Source organism: Hyperolius riggenbachi, chromosome 6, assembly GCF_040937935.1.
Source record: "Hyperolius riggenbachi isolate aHypRig1 chromosome 6, aHypRig1.pri, whole genome shotgun sequence".
NCBI lineage: Eukaryota > Metazoa > Chordata > Amphibia > Anura > Hyperoliidae > Hyperolius > Hyperolius riggenbachi.
In genome coordinates, this window is record NC_090651.1 from 35,837,997 (window position 1) to 35,859,792 (window position 21,796).

The 21,796-nt window shown below is 47.7% G+C and overlaps 1 protein-coding gene across 1 annotated transcript in view; it reads left to right on the top strand.

Moving 5' to 3' along the window:
* Positions 1–21,796, top strand: part of LOC137520785 (uricase-like) — a 39,196-nt gene that overhangs the window by 11,685 nt on the left and 5,715 nt on the right. The window contains exons 5-6 of the mRNA XM_068239140.1: positions 15,521–15,707; positions 19,454–19,577. Coding sequence (XP_068095241.1) covers positions 15,521–15,707; positions 19,454–19,577 — 311 coding nt within the window. The remainder of the gene's footprint in view (positions 1–15,520; positions 15,708–19,453; positions 19,578–21,796) is intronic.

Genomic DNA, 21,796 nt, shown 5'->3' on the forward strand with positions numbered 1-21,796 from the left:
CGTTCTAAAGGCAGTACAAAAACATTGCTGGTCTCCCAGAATGCTTGGGGACGGAAAAAAAGGGGGGGGGGGGGGGTAGGGGGAAAGACTAGGAGGAGAGACACACTCTGTATAATAAACAGCCCAGGGTAAGCCTAAGTTGGAGGGCAGGGCTGCATATCAATATACAGCAATATATAGTTGTAGGAAGTGTTTCTGAAGCTGAATCCAGTACATTTAACATAAAAGTGGGTATTCTGTATAATTTACTGCATTCTACTATATCAGGTGCAGGGAACCTATGGCTCTGGAGCCAGATGTGGCTCTTTTGATGGCTGCATCTGGCTCACATACAAATCAATAGGGGTTGATTCACTAAGCTGCACTGCTCAAGCAGCACAGCTTAGTGTGGCAGCGCAAGTAACAGTTTCAAAGTAGGCATGCTATTGCTGTAGCGTGCACTACTAAATTACTCACGCTACCCCACTTGACAGGCAACCTATTGGGCCAAAGTGACAGGCAGCCTATTGGGCCAAAGTGTGAGAATCTCGTCCTACAAAGTGAATCAACCCCCAAGTCAGCTAGCTAATTGTACAAGCTGTTAGTCGGTATTTCTCCTGTCTGGCTCTCAGGGAAATTGCTGATGTTGCTGAAACCCAAGAGAAGCTGAAGACGTGTCTGACACTTCCGTTGCCCAGCGGATCAACTGTATACACATCACCATGGCAACATGGCCTTCTGCTGCGCATGCGCACTGTCCGAGATTGAAACATATTGTATGGCTCTCACAGAATTACAGTTTAAAAAATGTGGCGTTTATGGCTCCCTCAGCCAAAAAGGTTCCGGACCCCTGTACTATATGATAATGTTATTACAGCTCCATACCTCCCAAGTTTTGGAGACAGGAAAAAGGGACACTAAGACACTCCTCTGCCACATCTTTAACCACTCCCCAATTTATAAAACCACGCCCTTCCCCTATACAGTTCCCCCCTCCATCCTATGCAGAGATTGGCACATGGAGCGATGGTGGGGAAGTTAATCACAGCACACACATGTATTAAAGGATATAAATTAGAGTAAACAGTTCTACATGAAGAGTTATGAATATATTAAATAAGAAAATATAGATTGAAATGTGCAAAATATAAAATTCTTTATTTCTGGCAAAAAAACTTAATATATCATAAATGCATAAAATCACACAACTAGCCAGTGGCGGACACAGCTAGCAGTGGGCCCCTGTGCAAAATTGTAATTGTGGGCCCCCTATGTATGGGCGTGGCTACAACCTGCGGCGCGCAAAACGCGCCGCGGCAAAAATCAGTGGATAGAACCTGCGGCGCGTAGCGCCGCGGCAAAACAATGGGCGTGGCAATGACCGGATGAGGGCGGAGCTAACTGTAACTTAAAGCGAACCCGGGGTGAGGGTTTATTTCCTTTTAAACAATACTAGTTGCCTGGCGGCCCTGCTGATCTATTTGGCTGCAGTAATAAACTGAATTACACCAGCAACAAGCATGCAGCTAATCTTCTCAGTTCTGACAATATTGTCAGAAACCCCTGACCTGCTGCATGCTTGTTCAGGGTCTATGGTTGAAAGAATAAGAGGCAGAGGACCAGCACGGCAGCCAGGCAACTGGTATTGCTTAAAAGGAGAGAAATATGGCAGCCTCAATATTATTCTCACCTCAGGTTCCCTTGAAAAGTGCAACGCAAAGACAGTGGGCCCAAGTTTTGGTGACCCTTTCCCCAGAAAATTCACATAATTGTGCAGGTTTTCTCAAGAAAATACACATATATGCCCAGAAAATACGTGCAATCATGTCGGCAGATATGCCCAGAAAATACGTGCAATCATGTCGGCAGATATGCCCAGAAAATATGTGCAATCAAGTCGGCAGATATGCCCAGAAAATACGTGCAATCAAGTCGGCAGATATGCCCAGAAAATACGTGCAATCAAGTCGGCAGATATGCCCAGAAAATACGTGCAAACAAGTCGGCAGATATGCCCAGAAAATACATGCAATCAAGTCGGCAGATATGCCCAGAAAATACGTGCAAACAAGTCGGCAGATATGCCCAGAAAATACGTGCAATCATGTAGGCAGATATGCCCAGAAAATACATGCAATCATGTCGGCAGATTTGCGAAGAAAATACATGCAATCATGTGGCAGACCTGCCCAGAACATACACCTGCTAATATAAATAAAACAAAAACATTTACTCACCTGCAGCAGCAGACCTCCTGTCCCAGCCTCCATCCGGCGCGCAGCTCCCATGGGTGGTTGGGTGGATAGGTAGCCTAGTGGGTGGGTGAGTGGGTGGGTGGGTTGGTAGCCTGGTGGGTGGGTGGGTGAGTGGGTGGGTTGGTAGCCTGGTGGGTGGGTGGGTAGGTAGCCTGGTGGGTGGGTAGGTAGCCGGGTGGGTAGGTAGCCTGGTGGGTGGGTGGGTAACTAGCCCGGTAGGTAGGTAGGTAGCCCGGTGGGTGGGTAGGTAGGTAGCCTGGTGGGTGCGTGGGTAGCCGGGTGGGTGGGTAGGTAGCCTGGTGGGTGGGTTGGTAACTAGCCCGGTAGGTAGCCGGGTGGGTGGTTAGGTAGGTAGCCGGGTGGGTGGTTAGGTAGGAAGCCTGGTGGGTGGGTAGCCGGGTGGGTGGGTAGGTAGGTAGCCGGGTGGGTGGTTAGGTAGGTAGCCGGGTGGGTAGGTAGGAAGCCTGGTGGGTGGGTAGGTAGCCGGGTGGGTAGGAAGCCTGGTGGGTGGGTAGGTAGCCTGGTGGGTGGGTAGGTAGGTAGCCTGGTGGGTGGGTAGGTAGCCTGGTGGGTAGGTAGGTAGCCGGGTGGGTAGGTAGGAAGCCTGGTGGGTGGGTAGGTAGCCTGGTGGGTGGGTAGGTAGGTAGCCTTGTGGGTGGGTAGGTAGCCTGGTGGGTGGGTTGGTAACTAGCCCGGTAGGTAGCCGGGTGGGTGGTTAGGTAGGTAGCCAGGTGGGTGGTTAGGTAGGTAGCCGGGTGGGTGGTTAGGTAGGTAGCTGGGTAGCCGGGTGGGTGGGTAGGTAGCCTGGTGGGTGGGTTGGTAACTAGCCCGGTAGGTAGCCGGGTGGGTGGTTAGGTAGGTAGCCGGGTGGGTGGTTAGGTAGGTAGCCGGGTGGGTGGTTAGGTAGGTAGCCGGGTAGGTAGCCGGGTGGGTAGGTAGCCGGGTGGGTAGGTAGCCGGGTGGGTGGTTAGGTAGTTGGGTGGGTGGTTAGGTAGGAAGCCTGGTGGGTGGGTAGGTAGCCGGGTGGGTAGGTAGCTAACCCTCCCTTCCTTCCTCACCTCGGGGGGCCCCCTCCCGATATGCGCGGCGGGAGAGCGAGCGGCAAATGCAGGAAGTCTTCAGGGCTCTCCAGGCATCCGCTAGAGGCCCAGCCGCTGAGTCTCCAATATGTCTCCAACTGGAGACATATTGGAGACCAAGCGGCTGGGCCTCTAGCGGATGCCTGGAGAGCCCTTCCTGCATTTGCCACTCGCTCGCTCTCCCGCCGCGCATATCGGGAGGGGGGCCCCCCGAGGTGAGGGAGGGAGGGAGGATAGGAGTCGGGGGGCCCCCCGGGAATAAAATAATAAAAAAAAAAAAATATAAAAAAATAAAATAAAATACTTAATGGGCCCCTGAAGAAAACGGAACTTCAGGGGCCCTCGTGCGGCGGCACGGCCTGCACGGCCGTATGTCCGCCCCTGCAACTAGCGGAATATAACCCTGCATTTCAACTTTGCTCTAAAACATTATTTACAGCATAATATATGCAAAAAGCATTTTTTTTTTACTAGACCAGCATTGGAAGGGTTAAACACAGAGGTTTTAAGTTCCGTGCAGACGTTCAGATAGTTACATTCTATTTAGTTATATGTATATATTTAGAAATGTTACACTCTTTGGCTGTCCTCCAACTCCTTCTCAGTGAGAGAGATGAGTCACAATAAACACTTAGATACATTTGTGTAAACAAAAAGTATCTAACTCAAGTTCGGATGCCTCTGCAAAAATCTCCAGGGACTTTAACCACTTGATGACCCACCCTTTACCCCCCCCCTTAAAGTGAACCTTAAGTGAGAAAAAAAAATTGAGTTTTACTCACCTGGGGCTTACCTCAGCCCCCTGCAGCTGATCGGTGCCCACGACGAGTCGCTCTGATGCTCCGGGTCCCGCTGGCGGCCACTTCCGGTTTCGCCGTCAGGACCCGTCAGGCTGGGGAACGCGGCTGATACTACGCGTTCCCAGCCAAAATAGCACCCCTATGCGGCCATATGTCCGCATACGAGTGCCTATGCGGACATATGGCCGCATAGGGGTGCTATTTTGGCTGGGAACGCGTAGTATCAGCCGCGTTCCCCAGCCTGACGGGTCCTGACGGCGAAACCGGAAGTGGCCGCCAGCGGGACCCGGAGCATCAGAGCGACTCGTCGTGGGCACCGATCAGCTGCAGGGGGCTGAGGTAAGCCCCAGGTGAGTAAAACTCAATTTTTTTTTCTCACTTAAGGTTCACTTTAAGGACCAGCGCTGTTTTGAGTGATCTGTGCTGGGTGGGCTCTGCAGCCCCCAGCACAGATCAGGTTGCAGGCAGAGAGATCAGATCGCCCCCCTTTTTTCCCCCCTATGAGGATGATGTGCAGGGGGGGTCTGATCTCTCCTGCCTGCCTGGGTGTTGCGGGGGGGGGGCACCTCAAAGCCCCCCTCCGCGGCGAAATCCTCCCCCTCCCTCTCCTACCTTGCCCCCCCCGGCGATCGAGGCTGCACAGGACGCTATCCGTCCTGTGCAGCCAGTGACGGGACGCCCCCTGTCACATGGCGGCGATCCCCTGCCGCTGAATGGCCGGGGATCGCCGATCTGCCTTACGGCGCTGCTGCGCAGCAGCGCCGTACAATGTAAACAAAGCGGATTATTTCCGCTTGTGTTTACATTTAGCCTGCGAGCCGCCATCGGCGGCCCGCAGGCTATTCACGGAGCCCCCCGCCGTGATTTGACAGGAAGCAGCCGCTCGCGCGAGCGGCTGCTTCCTGATTAATCAGCCTGCAGCTGGCGACGCAGTACTGCGTCGCTGGTCCTGCAGCTGCCACTTTGCCGACGCACGGTATAAGCGTGCGGTCGGCAAGTGGTTAAAGCCCTGTGTAACCCTTCCAATGCTGGTCTAGTAAAAAAAAAAATGCTGGTTGCATATAATATACTGTAAATAATGTTTTAGAGCAAAGTTGAAATGCAGGGTTATATTCCGCTTTAAGGATCTTGTATCACAATATGGGTTATTAATAAGAGCAATAGCACACAGGAAGGCAACCAATATGATTGATCCATACAGGATTTCTAGCACTTCACAAGCATATTGAAAGATAAGATATCCACCTCACTATTCAGATGCTCTGTAACCAGATATCCAGGGTAGAGATCCCTGTCTCACTCTCTCTCAACTTCAAAGACATTCCTCGCTGAGCCTGGAGTTTTATGTTGTTGTGCTGCTGATGAAGTTCTGCTTGAGGCAAAGCTGCACAGTGTAATGCGATGCACGTGTTTTAGTGTTCTCTGCAAAGACTCTGGGCAGTGAAACAGTTAACTGCAAACTCTCCTGCTCTGTGAAGAGGTCGGGACATTTGACCAGTGATGACGTGATAGAGGCTGCAACTCCTTAGTGCTATGGAGAAACCGTGACACTTGGCCAGTCTGCAGCTTCTCTTTAACCACTTCCGGATTCTCGGTGCGTATATATACGCCCCTGAATCCTGAAGTTTATTCCATGGAAACCGTTCCATGTCAGTTCACGGAGGGTGTCTCCGTGAACACCCTGCGAGCCGATCGGCGGCTCGCAGGGTAAATGTAAACACACGGGGAAGATCTTCCCCGGTGTTTACATGTATACGGCGCTGCTGCGCAGCAGCGCTGTAGAGGAGATCGGCGATCCCCGGCCTCTGATTGGCCGGGGATCACCGGCATCTGATAGGCTAAAGCCTATCCCATCAGGCGCAGGACGGAAATCCGTCCTGCGCCGCTCACAGGGGGAGGGAGGGAAGGGGAAGGAGGCCAGAAAGCGCTGCGGAGGGGGGCTTTGAAGAGCCCCCCCCCGCAAGCGCAAGCAGCCGGCGGCGATCAGACCCCCCCCAGCAGGACATCCCCCTAGTGGGGAAAAAAGAGGGGAAGTCTGATCGGCCTGGCTGCTAGCTGATCGGTGCTGCGGGCTGGAGAGCCCACGCAGCACCGATCAGCACAAAATGTCTTGGTATAGAAGTGGTTAATATCTCTTAAACCACTTGGGCAGCAGTTCATTTGCCAACCATTTCCTGAAACATAGGCTCTCGCACGTGTAGACAGCAAGCTTTGCAGCCATAAGCTGCTGATCCAAGCAGAAGCAGTCCTAGTCATAGAACTCATATTTATGAATCTTTTGTGACACGGGGACATTGCTAGGATCCCATATTGCGCCTGACGATGGAATGGCGGATCAGTCCCCTTCCCCTAGTGCCTCCCTACTTACCTAGGCAGAGTCTGGCTACCTAATGCTAAGGGACATTTGTAGCTACCTATAATGGGCTAAGGGAAGTAAGGTAGAAATGACAGATGGGTCAGCCAGCGGTGCAGTTAAGCGGGGTGGGGGGTTGTAGGTTCATGGAGGGCGACGTGTAGGGTGCCAGGACATCTGTGCCTATAGACTCCTGTAATGTAAATCCGGGCCTGACCTGGGCCCCCTCACCACCAAAGTTAGTCTTCAGGGCCCCCGATCTGGCACCACACATCTACCCCAATCACAGCAATTGTGATCCACTTACAGTGCTGCGTAGGGGGTGCGGAGGCCACACGTATCCGCACTACAGCTCCCACAATCCCTTGCATCCCCTACTACTCATACCAGGTGACAGCTCCTAGCCAATGAGCGGTCACCTACGAGCAGTAGGCAGTGCAAGGAATTGTGGGGACTGTAGTGCAGACGTGTATGGCCTACGCATCCCCTACGCAATGCCGTACTGCCAGCCTCATACTGCAAGGGCCCCCGGGAGCAGTCCCGAGGGGGCAACCACCTAGAGTTCCGGGTACGCAAGGGGGCCTGCAGCTGTCAGGGGCCCTGGGGCAATTGCCCCCTTTGCCTTAATGGCAGCACTGGCCCCGCAATCACCACAAAACTTTGGACAAAACCCCTCCTGTCAAATAAAATAATAGATTGTGAATGTCATACAAACAGATGTATGAAATGTAGTAAAAGCAGGTATGTCCCCCTAAAAAATTAATTAACCAAGTAGCGTCTTCTCCCCCCCCCCAAAAAAAAACCCCACAACATAACTGAGCAGTGTTTCCCCCCTAGACATTACAATTAGGCACTAATTATCACAGAAAGTATCTCCCCAAGCAACATCATTGGGCATTGTGAATACTCAAAAATCTAAGGCAGCATGTTCCCAGAAGCAACATAATTAGGCAGTGTGTAACCAAAATGTAATTAGGCATTGTGGCCACTCAAATTATATAATGAGGCCTCCAATTTATATCCCTCCAATTTATAATTAGAGTTGCACAACCAACAAGCAAAAAAAGTTATTGAAATATGTCGAGAAATTTTAGACAGTTCATGAAAAGGGTTTTGAGAATCAACTCCACTGTAACCACATTCTTAGGGATCAAAAATATTCATTCCTATATCTGTACATCAGGCCAGAAAGAAGGTAGAAAGGGACAGGAACTTACCACCAAAATAGGGACAGTTCTGAGCAGTGACCTCTATGCTGGCATATTTAGGTCTATGGCCATCAGGGGCACAACTAGACTTAATAGGGCCCCCTGCAAAAATGATTGCATGGGGCCCCCTTCGTCCCGGAACCCCACGTGATCGGGAGCCGGAGAATGGCAGCAGAGAGTGTTCAGCCTCTGGAAGTAGGAAAAAATAATTACACACGCTTCTGCACACGGTTCTTGTAAGTGAATGGGGAAGTTTATTTGCTAATTGACTGCACTTGCGGATGGGGAGAGAAAGGTGGAGGGGCCGCTAAAGCCTCTGCCGCCCCCCCTGCAGGTGTCGCAGGGGTGATTGCTACGCCCATAGTCTATGGCCAGGGATTGGCATTCAGCTCAGCAGACTATTATACAGTATGTACTACTGAAGTCTTGCAGAAATGCACCCTGTCGCTATGGATATCGACTGAATTAAAGAGCTTATAATACAGATGGTGCCAGCGTACATGCTTTCACAGTATGTACTACTGAAATTTTAGTTTTGAGAAAGAAAGTTTAACTACTTGTTGCATGCCGTGCAGCATGCGTGCGCCGCCGTTACCGCCAGTTAGCAGGCAGATGAATGAATGGGAACACAGTTCCCATTCATAAATCTAAGTCCCCGATTCAATGAACGCTGGCGTCTATGAGAAGCCTGCATTCATTGTATCTTTCCTGTTGTTAAAGTGACCCTTAAGTGAAAAAAAATGAGTTTTACTCACCTGGGGCTTTCCTCATCCCCCTGCAGTTGATCGGTGCCCTCGACGTGTCCCTCCGATCCTCCTGGTCCCGCCGGTGACCAATTCCGGTTTCGCCGTCAGGACCCGACAGGCTGGGAACGCGAGTGATTCTTCGCGTTCCCAGCCACAATAGCTCCCTCTATGTTGCTATAGCGGCTGCTATAGCAACATAGAGGGAGCTATTGTGGCTTTTTCCACTTAAGGGTCACTTCAAGTGCCACATATTACTTCCAATTCACGTGCTTACGTAGTTGAATCGGAAATGACGACTGAGGACATCTTGTGGCCAAATAGTAAATTACACCAAAATTCATTTTTATTTAATAAAAACCCCCACACTGACTTTTATAATTAACTATTTTCCTCCCACACCCTCCCATAGTACCCATTTGTAGGGACGAAACTTTTGTAATATTTATGTCAAGGCGGTATATTACGATTAATTTTTAATTTATGGGCTTGTAATTAGTGATGGACGCAAAACTGAAAAAAATTGCACCTTTATTTCCAAATAAAATATTGGCGCTATACATTGTACTAGGGAAATGTTTTAAACGTTGCAATAACCAGGACAAATGGGCAAATAAAATGTGTGACTTTTATCCACAGTAGAACGTTTTATTTTAAGACTATAATGGCTATAATGGACAAAAACTGAGAAATACCGTAATGCATTTTTTTCTTTCTTATTTTCTTATTATTCATGTTAAAATGCGTTTAGGATAAAATATTTCTTAGCATACTGTACCTCCCAAAGAAAGCCTAATTGGTGAGTGACAAGAAAAGCAAGATATAGATCATTTCGCTGTGATTACTGTATATTCCTGCGTATAAGACTACTTTTTAACTCTTGAAAATCTTCTGAAAAGTTGGGAGTCGTCTTATACGCCGGGTGTCGCTGATGCCGTGTGATACGCCCTATCCTGTTACCGCCTCTCAGATCTCCCTGCTGAGGGAGAGCAATTTATACTTCCATACCGCTCTGATAAACAGGTAGACAAGGAGAGCTGACCAGTCTACTTAAGGAGAGTTGACCAATGCAACAAGTCAATTGACTATATACTGTTATATACTGGGTAACACATACAGTACAGCACTAGTATCTGTTCCTACACAGCACCAGTACATGATTTTTTTTATTTTTATTTTAATTTGGTGTGCGTTGGAAGAGAGGTAGTCTTGTACGGCGAGTATATCTCAAACTCTATATTTTAGCTGGAAAAGTTGGGGGGTCGTCTTATACGCCCAGTCGTCTTATAAGCCGGAATATACGGTAGTAGTAATTAAGTTATTGGTGAAAGAAAGGGAGGAATGCTGACAGGTGAAATTGCTCTGGTCCACAAGGGGAAAAAACCCTCAGTGGTCAAGTAGTTAAGGTGTAAAGTCATAGCACTAAAGTTTCAATAGAGGTTCAGATTCTGTGACTTAAACTGTATTTATAAAACTTGAAAACTAGTAAGACTGAGAACACAAAGTACCACTACAAGCATGAGGGTCAGAAGTACAGAGGTAATCAGTAACTGTTTCAGAATAGTGAACCAGTACCAGGAAAACAGATGTACACCACACAGACTATTATAAACAGAGACAAGGGGGTCAGTCACCTGGGTCTACTGAATGTGGAGTAACAGGGGGCCTCAGGTCACAAGCATTCTGTGCAAAACTGTGTCACTGTGCCCTATCCACCAGAAAACAAGGCTTATACAACACTTTACACAGGGGCGTAACTAGACGTAATAGGGCCCAAGGGCATAGATAGTCATAGCAGCCATAGCAGCCGCTATGGTGTCCTGGAGTACAGGTGGTACTTGACGTATTCAACAACTTTATTGCGTACCTCCACCCTATTACTTTATCTAAGTGATCATGGACTGTATGCAGTGTAGATTGCATGAGAATGTAAATTGCCTCCCTAGCGTTCTGGACGAGCTAGGCTGGTTCAGAGACGCTGGAGTTCACCGCTCAGGCCCTGCTGGGCCGATTTGAATAATTTTTTTTTAAACACGCAGCAAGCACTTTGCTTGCTGCGTGTCCTACCTGATCGCCGCCGCCGATCCGCCGCTACCCGCCGCGATACAGGGCCCCCCCAGCCGAGACCCCGTGCGCTGCCTGGCCAATCAGTGCCAGGCAGTGCTGAGGGGTGGATTGGGTGACCCTGTGACATTACGATGTCGATGACGTCACAACGTTTGTCGCCATGGCGATGGGGGAAGCCCTCTAGGAAATGTGGTTCAGAACAGGATGTCCGGACAGGTCACTGCGCCGGCGGCGATCGGAGGGCAGGGAGGGACGCCGCAGGGAGGGGGGAATCATGTAGCTAGGCTAGCTAAATGGAAAATAAAAATAAAATGTGCAAAAAATGGCCAGAGACGCCGGAGGTCACCGCTCAGGCCCCGCTGGGCCGATTTGAATATTTTTTTTCTAAACACGCAGCTTGCTGCGTGTCCTACCTGATCGTCGCCGGTTGCCGCCGATCTGCCGCTACCCGCCGCGATACAGGGCCCCCCCAGCCGAGACCCTGTGCGCTGCCTTGCCAATCAGTGCCAGGCAGCGCTGAGGGGTGGATCGGGTCTCCCTGGATCGTGGCGTCGATGACGTCACAACGTTCAGGGAAGCCCTCCAGGAAATCCCGTTCAGAACGATATTTCCAGACGGGTCATTGCGCCGGCAGCGATCAGAGGGCAGGGAGGGACGCCGCAGGGAGGGGGGAATCATGTAGTTAGCACTAGGCTAGCTACATGAAAAAAAAAATGTGCAAAAAACGTTCCCGCGGCCGCAGGAATCAGAACGCCAGGCAGGTTACGGTAACTCATATCCATCGGGTAGAGGCAGATGGCATTTCTCAAGAATGCCTACATCTTATGGCCCCAACCACTACGTTTGGCTACCTATGCTGGTGGCGCGGGGGGGGGGGGGGGGGCTTCTGGCAACCCATGCTGGGGTCTACCTAAGGGGTTCCTCTGGCTACCCTTACTGAAGGAAGGTCTACGTAATGCTGGGAGGCCCTCTTGTTACCTAAAGTTGGTGTGTAGAGGGAAGGGGCACAAAGGTGCCTTGATGTTTTTGAGGAGGGGGCCCAACCAAAGCTTTGCTATGGGGCCCCATGATTTCTAGCTACGCCCCTGATAGCCCCCCTGAAAAAATTATAGCACAGGGCCCCCTTTGTTCCCAAACCCCACGTGATTGGAAGCAGACATAGAGTTAGCATCCTGTGTTTACAAATTGGCTGATCTGCCAAGTTTCCTGAGCTGACACAGCTGAGAGATCAAATTACACTTGTGATTAATCACAGATCATGGGGAATTAGACAGGCTAAATACTCAAATTACATACAGGGTGTATTTCTCTCTGTTTTCCTTCTGTCCTGTGCAAGAGTTCAGGTCCACTTTGGGAACAGTTTAAAAAAAAAAAAGCCAGATAATTACCTAAGGAGAGGGAAGGTTCCGAGCCCTATAGAGCCTTCCCTCTCCTCTCTCAGTCCCCATTCCAACACTGGCTCCTCGGAAGCAGTATTCAACCAATTTGGTTAAATACTGCTGTGTCCACCGCCGAAGGGAGGCTTCGGAAGTTTTCAGGAGCCTTAGTGCTCCCAAAGCTGAGCCACTCCATACTGCGCATGCGCGAGCCCCCTCTCTTGCACACTCAGTAGGGAGCTGCCTGTCTTCGGGAGGACTCGGCTCCCGGAGACTTCCAAAGTCCCCCATGGCGGGAGAATCGGAGGAGCTGCCACTGCAACTAGAAGACTGGGAGAGGAGACCTCTCCTTAGGTAAGTATCTGGCTTTTTTTTTTTTAAATGACTCCTAATGACTTTAAAGAGAAACTCCGACCAAGAATTGAACTGTATCCCAATCAGTAGCTGACACCCCCTTTTACATGAGAAATCTATTCATTTTCACAAACAGACCATCGGGGGCGCTGTATGGCTGATATTGTGGTGAAACCCCTCCCACAAAGAAATTTTGAGTACGTACTCCTGGCAGTTTCCTGTCTGTGAACCTTGTTGCATTGTGGGAAATAGCTGTTTAAGCGGTTTCCAACTGCCAAAAAAGCATGCAACAGCTACATCACCTGCCAACAGTAAAAATGTCACCATGTAATAAATGTCAGAATGTAAATCAGGGATTTAAAAGATTTTACAATGGGAAAACACTGACTTAATCATTTATACAGTATTATTGTAAAAATGAAGCACTTTTTTTATTACATTATTTTCACTGGAGTTCCTCTTTAAGTCTTGTACACGCACTATATTAAACTTGGCAGAGGTGACTGATAACCATTTTTGCCGAGAATCTATCGTGTGTGTATAGTGGCCCCCAATTCCCCTCAGCATGTTGGCTTTGCAGGCCGACTTGATCAAATGCTGATTGAGGACATTGTTCTTCCCACTCACTCCTCCCGATGGGTGACGCTCCTTGTCTGCCACTTCATCGGCCCTTCCTCTAGCCCCCCTGCATAGCAACAGAACGCATCGCTAGCCTGGAGGCTAATAACACATCTGTGGCAAAACATGAAGATAACTGACTCTTGGGTGCATGTAAGAAAACCTTTAATCTAGAAAGTACTATACAAAAAACTCACAACATACTAAACATACAATAAACAATTGTAAAAGGGATTCTAGATCCTAAAAATACCAGCTTGCTAACACCCATAACTAGGTCTCTCTGCAGTCCTCTGTTCTAGAGTGTACCCACGATCAACAATCGAGCCAATAAGTCTCCCATAGGAAGATTTAGTTTGTATTGTCCATGAACCGAAGGAGAACAATAAGTATATAAATATATCAGTGTGTGGTTATATTAGTGGAAAAAATGGGATACTGAGTTCATCCGTGATAGCTACAAATGATAAAAGGTACAGACATCAAGTTTCTTATATTTACATATGGCCTAATCACCGTCCATGCAATAGATGCCAGCGGGTATCAAAAGATTGGACTCAATCGCAGTCCCATACAGTCAGTGGCGTAGCTAAGGAGCTGTAGGTCCTGATGCAAATTATACAATGGGGCCCCCCAAGCACTCTATACATAACAATTGATACAACGCACCAAAACCTGCCAATGGCAACTACAGTGTCTGAGGTGTAAGAAGGGGATGGGGAACAGTGTGTTAATGATTACTACTATTCATAGTATCTATAGAGGTGATTATTATGAGCACAGGACCAATAGAGAGCTAATACTGTAGTTGAGGGAGGGTCCTTTGGGGCCCCTTTGGCCCAAGGGCCCCGATGCGGTCGCAACCTCTGCAACCCCTATTGCTACGCCCCTGCATACAGTGTTTATAAGCTTAACTGTTTTCAAGTTGTTGGACTCAATCGCAGTCCTCAATGATACATATGCGGGTTTCCACCGACCGCCTCCAGTTGCATATAGAAACTTCAGCCTATGTTAGAAAGCGTGTGATACAGCTTTGCAGAGCAGGGAAGTGAAGTCATGCAGGTCATGCACAAAATAGCCAAGCAAAGTTCACATGTAGCAATGGTCACTTGAAGCATTGGATTTTGTTTGGTACAAAGTTCATGTGACCAGTCAGTATCCACATAAAGACAATCACTTATGGTAATGCGTAGTTAGTAGTGTGATTCATGCTTGATGTTATAATCATAGTTACCACGCCACTGATGTACAGTTTGTAGAAAAGCTGGTTCCGAGGGCTCTGTGGGTAAAGATGGGGTGTAGCAAGTGGCATCAGACGCTATGTATCTGACATGTTTCGCCATCCAACATGACGGCCTCTTCGGAGATAAGCGTCTAATAACACATCTGCACAGCCTTGGCCCTGCACTGGCACCTGAGAGATCGAATCCCGATCCCTGCTTGGCGACAATTCATTAATGCAGTGTCTCTCATATATTACTGAGGCCTAAAGCAAATGTCATGTCACAGCCCCACATGTCAGACTGTCACATGGTACAGCAGCCATACAAAATGGCTCTTATATTACTGGGCCATGAGAAAGCATCACGGCTCCTCATGCCGCTGTGTTAGGCTCCCTGCACGCTGCAAATCCGTTTTGCGATTCCGTTTCCGATTTGCAATTCCGATTTTCCCTGAATACAATCAACAGAAAAAAAACGGAGGAAAAAACGCAGCATGCAATAACGATTACAAATCGGAATCGCATGCAGTGTGCAGGGAGCCTCACACCTATAATATATTCCAATGCCTGGGCTCTGGGTCAGTGGGCAGAGAGAATGTAGTGAATACAGATTGCAGGGTAGTGCATACCTCCCAACTTTATGAGATAAAAAAGAGGGACACTTAAACCACGCCCCTGCCACACCCCTAATCACGCCCCCTACACACCCCTAGTCACGCATACCATAAAGATTTCAAAAGAAAATTGTGTTGTTTTATAATTCAAACCACACTGGTCCTTTCTATCCTGGTTAATTTTCCTTTGCCAGGTTTGGCGATGGTACCATGTAAACATACAAGGTTAGGTACAGTTATGAATAAACAGTGAGTAGGCAATGAGTAGACAGTAGTGCAGTACAAATAAAACAACACTGAATAGACAGTAATGCAATAATAACACAGTGATCAAGTACTACGGTAACGGTAACAGCATAGGGGCAAAATAGAGCAAGAGGGCAGGTCAGTGGGGGAGAATAAAGGGGACCAGAGGGGGAGGGGGGGGGGACTAGAAGGGTAAGAGAGCGGGTACAGTAGGAAAAGAGAAGGGAAAGAAAGAATAAAGAGCCATGTGGTCATCAGTATGGCTATGTGACCATGGCCTTTTGGTCAGATCAGTGGAGGGGAAACCAGAGGGGAGGGAAAAAACTGAGAGCAGCTGCCACCTTAGACGCCATCAGCTGCTTCCTGACATTTGCAAACCTTATCAGGTAACTGTTGTTTATCCAGCTATCTCTTCCCTACGCCATAGAGTGGAGCACAGATGCTTGTCTAACCCGAGTTTGTAAGTATCAGTAGGCCATGAGAAGGCCTTGAATTTACTGAACCTCTATCATCTATAGGAGGGCTTCTGAATGTTATTCCTATGGTGTTTTCTGTCTTCTAAAATATTTTCATGTTGACTTTCTACACGTTGTGGATTCCATGCAGGCCAGCCTATCGTTTCTGCTGGTATCAAAGAACTCCGAATCTTGAAGACAACACAATCCGGGTTTGAAGGTTTCCTGAATGATCGATTCACAACACTCCAAGACGTGAGGGATCGCTGCTTCTCCACTGTTGTCAACTGCAGATGGAAATACAACACTTACAAAGGGGTGAACTTTGAGGCTAAATGGTACGTGCAACGTAATTAAAGCACAACTTCATGCCAACAGCTAAGCAGCAACATAATTAGCACACTTACCTTCCAAAAGATTTATAATTGAGTTTGGTCAGTCCTGTGATTTTAGAAGGTTCCACACAGCCTAGCCAGACTGCCAGCAAAGTGATCTTCCTTACTCACTCCAAGAAAGTATAGAGAAGTCAAGACAAGACAAATAACATTTATATTGCGCTTTTCTCCTTGCGGACTCAAAGCGCCAGAGCAGCAGCCACTAGGGCGCGCTCTATTGGCAGTAGCAGTGTAAGGGAGACTTGCCAAAGGTCTCCTACTGAATTAGTGCTGGCTTACTGAACAGGCAGAGCCGAGATTCGAACCCTGGTCTCCTGTGTCAGAGGCAGAGCCCTTAACCATTACACCATCAGCCAAGTCAGAGTCTCCTGATTGGACTGTGAAGAGGAGCAGCACACTAATGAGTCCTCAATGTGCTCGAACCTCCTTCAGGAAGCACCCTGTGTATGAGTGGCAGCATAGTGCTGCTCCACCACCTCCCAAGCTTGAGAAACTCTGTGTAGAGGACAACAAGCTCTGAAGCTTATACCAGCTGTATACAAAACAAAAATCCCCCAGTTAATCTTCTCAAATTCTATTTTGTTTGTAAACGTGAATACAGGACGTCTTCACTCTCACAATTTCCATATTCAAAGCAGTCATCCTAGGGAAATTCCCCCAGGGAAATGTCAGTCATGTGACCCAGGGATCTGTGCACAAAGTATGGAGCTACCAGTTGAGTGGGAGCGTCTTTCTCACAACGCCTTGAAAATTTTGACTTTTTGGGTAAAGTCAAATTTTCAGACAAGAAGAGGCAGGCTTTTCACGGTGTTCCCTCCTATCACTTGTTTCATTCCTTCACTTCTTCTGCCCCTTAAAGGGAGTGAATGGGGTGGGGTACAGGAGGGAATGGGGGGAAACATCATTGTAAGCCTGCCTCTTCCTGTCTGAAAACTAGAGTTTAGTCAAAGTCATATTTTTCTAGCAGTGATTATGGGAACCAGGGGAAATGAGGAGAGGAACGGACAACGCATGGAGGTACAGTATGTGGGTACTGTATGAACATACCTCTGTCCTTACCTCAGGTAGCTTTGCCTCGGGCCAGGTGTGCTTAAAGCTCTTATGTATGAGTGGGTTGGGTATTAACATCAATCATTTACATCTGGAGGTAGCTGTTAGCTCAGCTGTGTGTCAAGAAATCACAGTGTCTGCAGAGGTTAGGGGTCCGAATAACAAATAGCATTGCACTGAAATCTCAACTTATGAGCAATATTGGTTAGGCTGCCAAATACATACACATCAGTGCTGCTACTCTTTAACCACTTAATGACAAGCAGACTTATATAAGCAGACTCCTGCTAGAGCCTCTTAACCCTCCTGGCGGTATGAAAAATTCCGCCAGGAGGCAGCGCAGCAGTTTTTTTAAATCATGTAGCGAGCCCAGGGCTCGCTACATGATAGCCGCTGCTCAGCGGCATCCCCCCCCCCGCCCGCTTCGATCGCCTTCGGCGATCTCCGATCAGGAAATCCCGTTCAAAGAAGGAGGGCTTCCCCCGTCGCCATGGCGTCGTCGTGACGTCATTGGGAGTCCCGATCCACCCCTCGGCGCTGCCTGGCACTGATTGGCCAGGCAGCGCACGGGGTCTGAGGGGGGGGGGGCGCGCGCCACGACGGATAGCGGTGATCGGGCGCGGGGCGGTGGCGATCGGTGTGCTGGCGCAGCTAGCAAAGTGCTAGCTGCGTCCAGCAAAAAAAAAATTAAGTAAATCGGCCGAGCAGGGCCTGAGAAAACCTCCTGCGCGGCTTACCCCGAACTACGATCAGGATTACCGCCAGGAAGGTTAACGGCTCCAGGACGTTTTTAGAAGTCAAACAGCGCTGCAGCCACTGTGCATGTGCACGTGAGATTAGTGGAAAAAAAACCTACCATAGAAAAAATACACCTTTATTTCCAAATACTATATTGTCACCATACGTTGTACTAGGGGCATAATTAAAATATTGAGATAACCAGGACAGGCAGATAAAATGTGTGGGTTTTCTGTACAGTAGCAGTGTTTATATTAAAACTATAGGGAATGAAATTGAAGAAATAGTGTATTTTTTCATTTTGTCCTTGTTCTTCCCTTTAAAATGTATAGAAAATAATGTAATTACTGAAAACAAATATCAACCCCAAAAAGCCTAATTGGTGGTGATGAAAAAAACAAGATATACCGGTAGATAATTTCATTGTGATTAGTAGTGAATAAGCTATTGGCAAATGAAAGGGATGAGCACTGAAAGGTGAAAATCGCTCTTGTCCGTTAGGGTAAAAACCCCTTTGGGGTGAAGTGGTTAAAGAGTCACTATTCTCCAATTCAAAGACATAACAACAAAAGTTGTATAGGTGATATTTTTATTGAACTGTACAAGATTTCTTTGCAAGCTTTCAAAACTTTAATTACAGTTTCTTCTTCAGGCATGATACAGAACTGGATCAGAATACATATTGGTACGGTCCTGATCCAGTTTTGTATCATGCCTGAAAAAGAGGAACTCCAGTGAAAATAATGTAATAAAAAAAAGTGCTTCATTTTTACAATAATTATGTATAAATGATTTAGTCAGTGTTTGCCCATTGAAAAATATTTTAAATCCCTGATTTATATTCTGACATTTATCACATGGTGACATTTTTACTGCTGGTAAGTAATGTAGCTACTGCTTGCTGTTTTGGCAGTTGGAAACAGCTGTAAACAGCTATTTCCCACAATGCAACAAGGTTCACAGACAGGAAACTGCCAAGAGTACGTACTCAGAATTTCTTTGTGGGAGGGGTTTCACCACAATATCAGCCATACAGCGCCCCCCGATGGTCTGTTTGTGAAAAGGAATAGATTTCTCATGTAAAAGGGGATATCAGCTACTGATTGGAATAAAGTTCAATTCTTGGTCGGAGTTTCTCTTTAAAACTTTTGAACGCTTGTAAAGAAATCTTGAACAGTGAAAGGTGGCCATACATCTATCAACTTGATGGCATCCTATTCAATATTGGATGAAATTTGATGCCGCCAAGAGCATGCCCGATCAAAGATACGCACAATTTCAACCCAAAATCGGTCGCATGTAACGATCAGCCATTCTGCAAGATGTCGGGCCGTCATGGTCGTTCGGGTGCGTGGCGTTAAATGCGAGCGATATCGGAACACCCCCGGTGCTTGTTATGTTATGCAGAGCTTGCACAGTGGTCTGTTTTTGTAAATGCTAGGCGTCCATGCTTCTCAGCAGCCAGCTCTTCTCTACTTCCTGTTTCCCTACACGTCATGCAGGGAAACAGGAAGTAGAGAACAGCCGGCTGCTGAGAAGCATGGACGCCTCACATGGACAGGTGAGAGATTTACAAAAATGCACCGCTGCGCCAGCTATGCAAGTGGATACTGGCCCACAGGAAGGAGGAATGATGTCAGCCCCCCCTCTCCCTATTTCTGCCGGGCGGTGTCACCCCGCTCCAAGCCTGCACCCACGCCCAGGATATCACTATCCCGGTGCCCCCCCCCCCCAGGTAATCTGCCTCCTGAAGCAAGAGCTTCAGTCTGCGTCATGGTATGTCCACACCTGCAAATGTCATACACATTTTATCTTCCTACAGATGCATCAGTGTAGTATATACATAACTGTGCTTAGCTGTGTGATCACCAAGCTGAACTTTGTGTTTTTTGTTCTTTAAGCCAAACCATGAATCGGATTATTCTTGATAAATTTGCTGGCCCGTATGACCAGGGAGAATATTCCCCCTCCGTGCAGAAGACTCTCTATGACATCCAAATGCTGGGACTAAGCAACATCCCTGAGGTACCGAGACCTTCACAATTTACTGTATAAGATGAGCGATTGTGGTTGTCTATCACTATTTTGTAGAAGTTGGCTATTTTTCTGTAGTTTGCCCTGGTTTCTAATAGCTGTAGAAGCTGCCATAATCCCCCTCCCCTTCCCTCTGCCCTTATTTATCCAGGAGAAGGTGTAAATGTAATCAAGTGTGACTTCTCTAAACTGTTTGAAGTGTCCTATCTACCCCCCCTCACCCTCTTACTGCTGATGAAGGCTTTTGTTTGCTCATTGCTACTGCGAATTACAGCAGTCCTTATCTGTCTACTCTTTCAGCGGACAGCGGTCCATGGAAGTAGGGCAATAAAAGCCTCTAACAAACATTTAAATGTAAAAAGAAAAGGTGAAGTATATTTTTTTAGCAATGAGCTACATTGTTAGCATTCATTTTTTAGGTGCTATTGTGACGCTCTGGGGACTAAAAATGCTGCTCAGTTTACTATGAAGGGAACCTCAAGTGGGAGGGATATGGCGGCTGCCATCTTCATTGTATAATAAACCATGCCAGTTGCCCGGCTTCTGTGCTGATGCATACTTTAAGCCACTGACTCAGAATAAGCATGCAGATTTTTTCGAATCTGGTCTGACTCCTCTGGCTGTATGCTTGTTGCAGGTGTGTGACTCAAAAACAACTAAATCTCAGCATGACAGCCAGGCAACTAGCATTGTTTAAAGTAAATCTGACTTTAAAAAAAAAAAAAAGAGTTAGATACTTAAAAAGAGGGATGGATTCCACAGAGACTTCCTGGTCATCGCTCCACGCCCTTGTTCCACCGATGTCCCCTGGTGAAGTTATTCGACCACCTCAGTGATTTAACGCTTCGGGACTCCTTATGCAGGCTTCGGAGGAACGCGCGCCCCGAGTACTCCCCGAAGACAAGCAGCGTCCGAGCTCGCATGTGCACAGTATGGATGCCGCTGTCTTTCAAAATACCGGGGGACACGAGTACTTGTGAAGCTTGCCAAGGAGTCCTAAAGGTGGCGATTTTGAACGTAGGGCTATAACTATAGCACGGATATATATTTGTAAAAAGTGGCTACACACCCCTCATAACAATTATAGTAAATACATGTTATGTGGGGTCATTTATCAAGAGTGTCTGAGACAAAATATTGGTAGGTTTTTAGAAATCTGTCCAGAACTGTCTCAGACTTCTAAAGAAATCACTAGACTAGAGTGCAGTTTTCTTCTTAATCTGTTCTTAAATAGGAGTTAGGAAAGTTTCTCAGACAGTGCAGTGTGTGAGGGAAATTGCTGTTGCTGAGGTAACTAATACATCTGCTGTATTGATACTGGTATGCTCTGAGTGAGGAATTCAGTAGGGGGAGGAGCCTTTCACAAATCATGCCTACCCTGCACTGATGCACCATCTGTAGAAATGCTATTAAACACTTCTTAATCTGCAACACTAGGGATGCATTTTCACTTTTCTTAACTGTAGTACAGTTCTAGAAATTCATGCTAAACTACCACTATTAAGTAGGATTTAAGAAGTTTCTTATTATCATGCAGAGCTGTTCCTACTGCTGGTTAGAACTGTTTAAAGAGAACCAAAGACGAAGAAGAAATAGTTTTATACATACCTGGGGCTTCCTCCAGCTCCATAAGCCTGGATCGCTCCCTCACCACCTGTCTCCGCTGCCTCTGTCCGCCGGTACCGGGTCCCATCATTTCGGCCAGTCGAGCCAGTCGACGCAAGCGCAGTGTGCTCCCTCCGTACTGCACAGGTGCATGCGTACAGAGCCGGAGGGAGCCCCTGTGGATGCGGAAGACTGGTCGCGTCTGGCGGAAGTGACGGGACCCGGTACCGCGATAGAGGCAGCGGAGGACGGCGGCGTGGGAGCGATCCAGGCTTATGGAGCTGGAGGAAACCCCAGGTATGTATAACATCTTTGTCCATTTTTAAGCTTTCCCTTGCCTCTGGTTCCTTTTAAGAAGAAAATACTGTGGGTAACGCTTCGATAAATCTGACCCAGTGAGTTTGGGCCAGTGAGTTGAATTTGGTCTAGTAATAATTTGGGTATCCTTTATAGGTGTATTTTGAAACACATTATCATGCAAAACCAATTAATATAAGCTATAATCGTCCTACGCACAAGATTGCCTTGTCTGGAGGAAGAAACGGCCATGGATATTGGAATTAATCTTGGATTTTTGTGAGCAGCATAAAAGCTATTTTTCTACA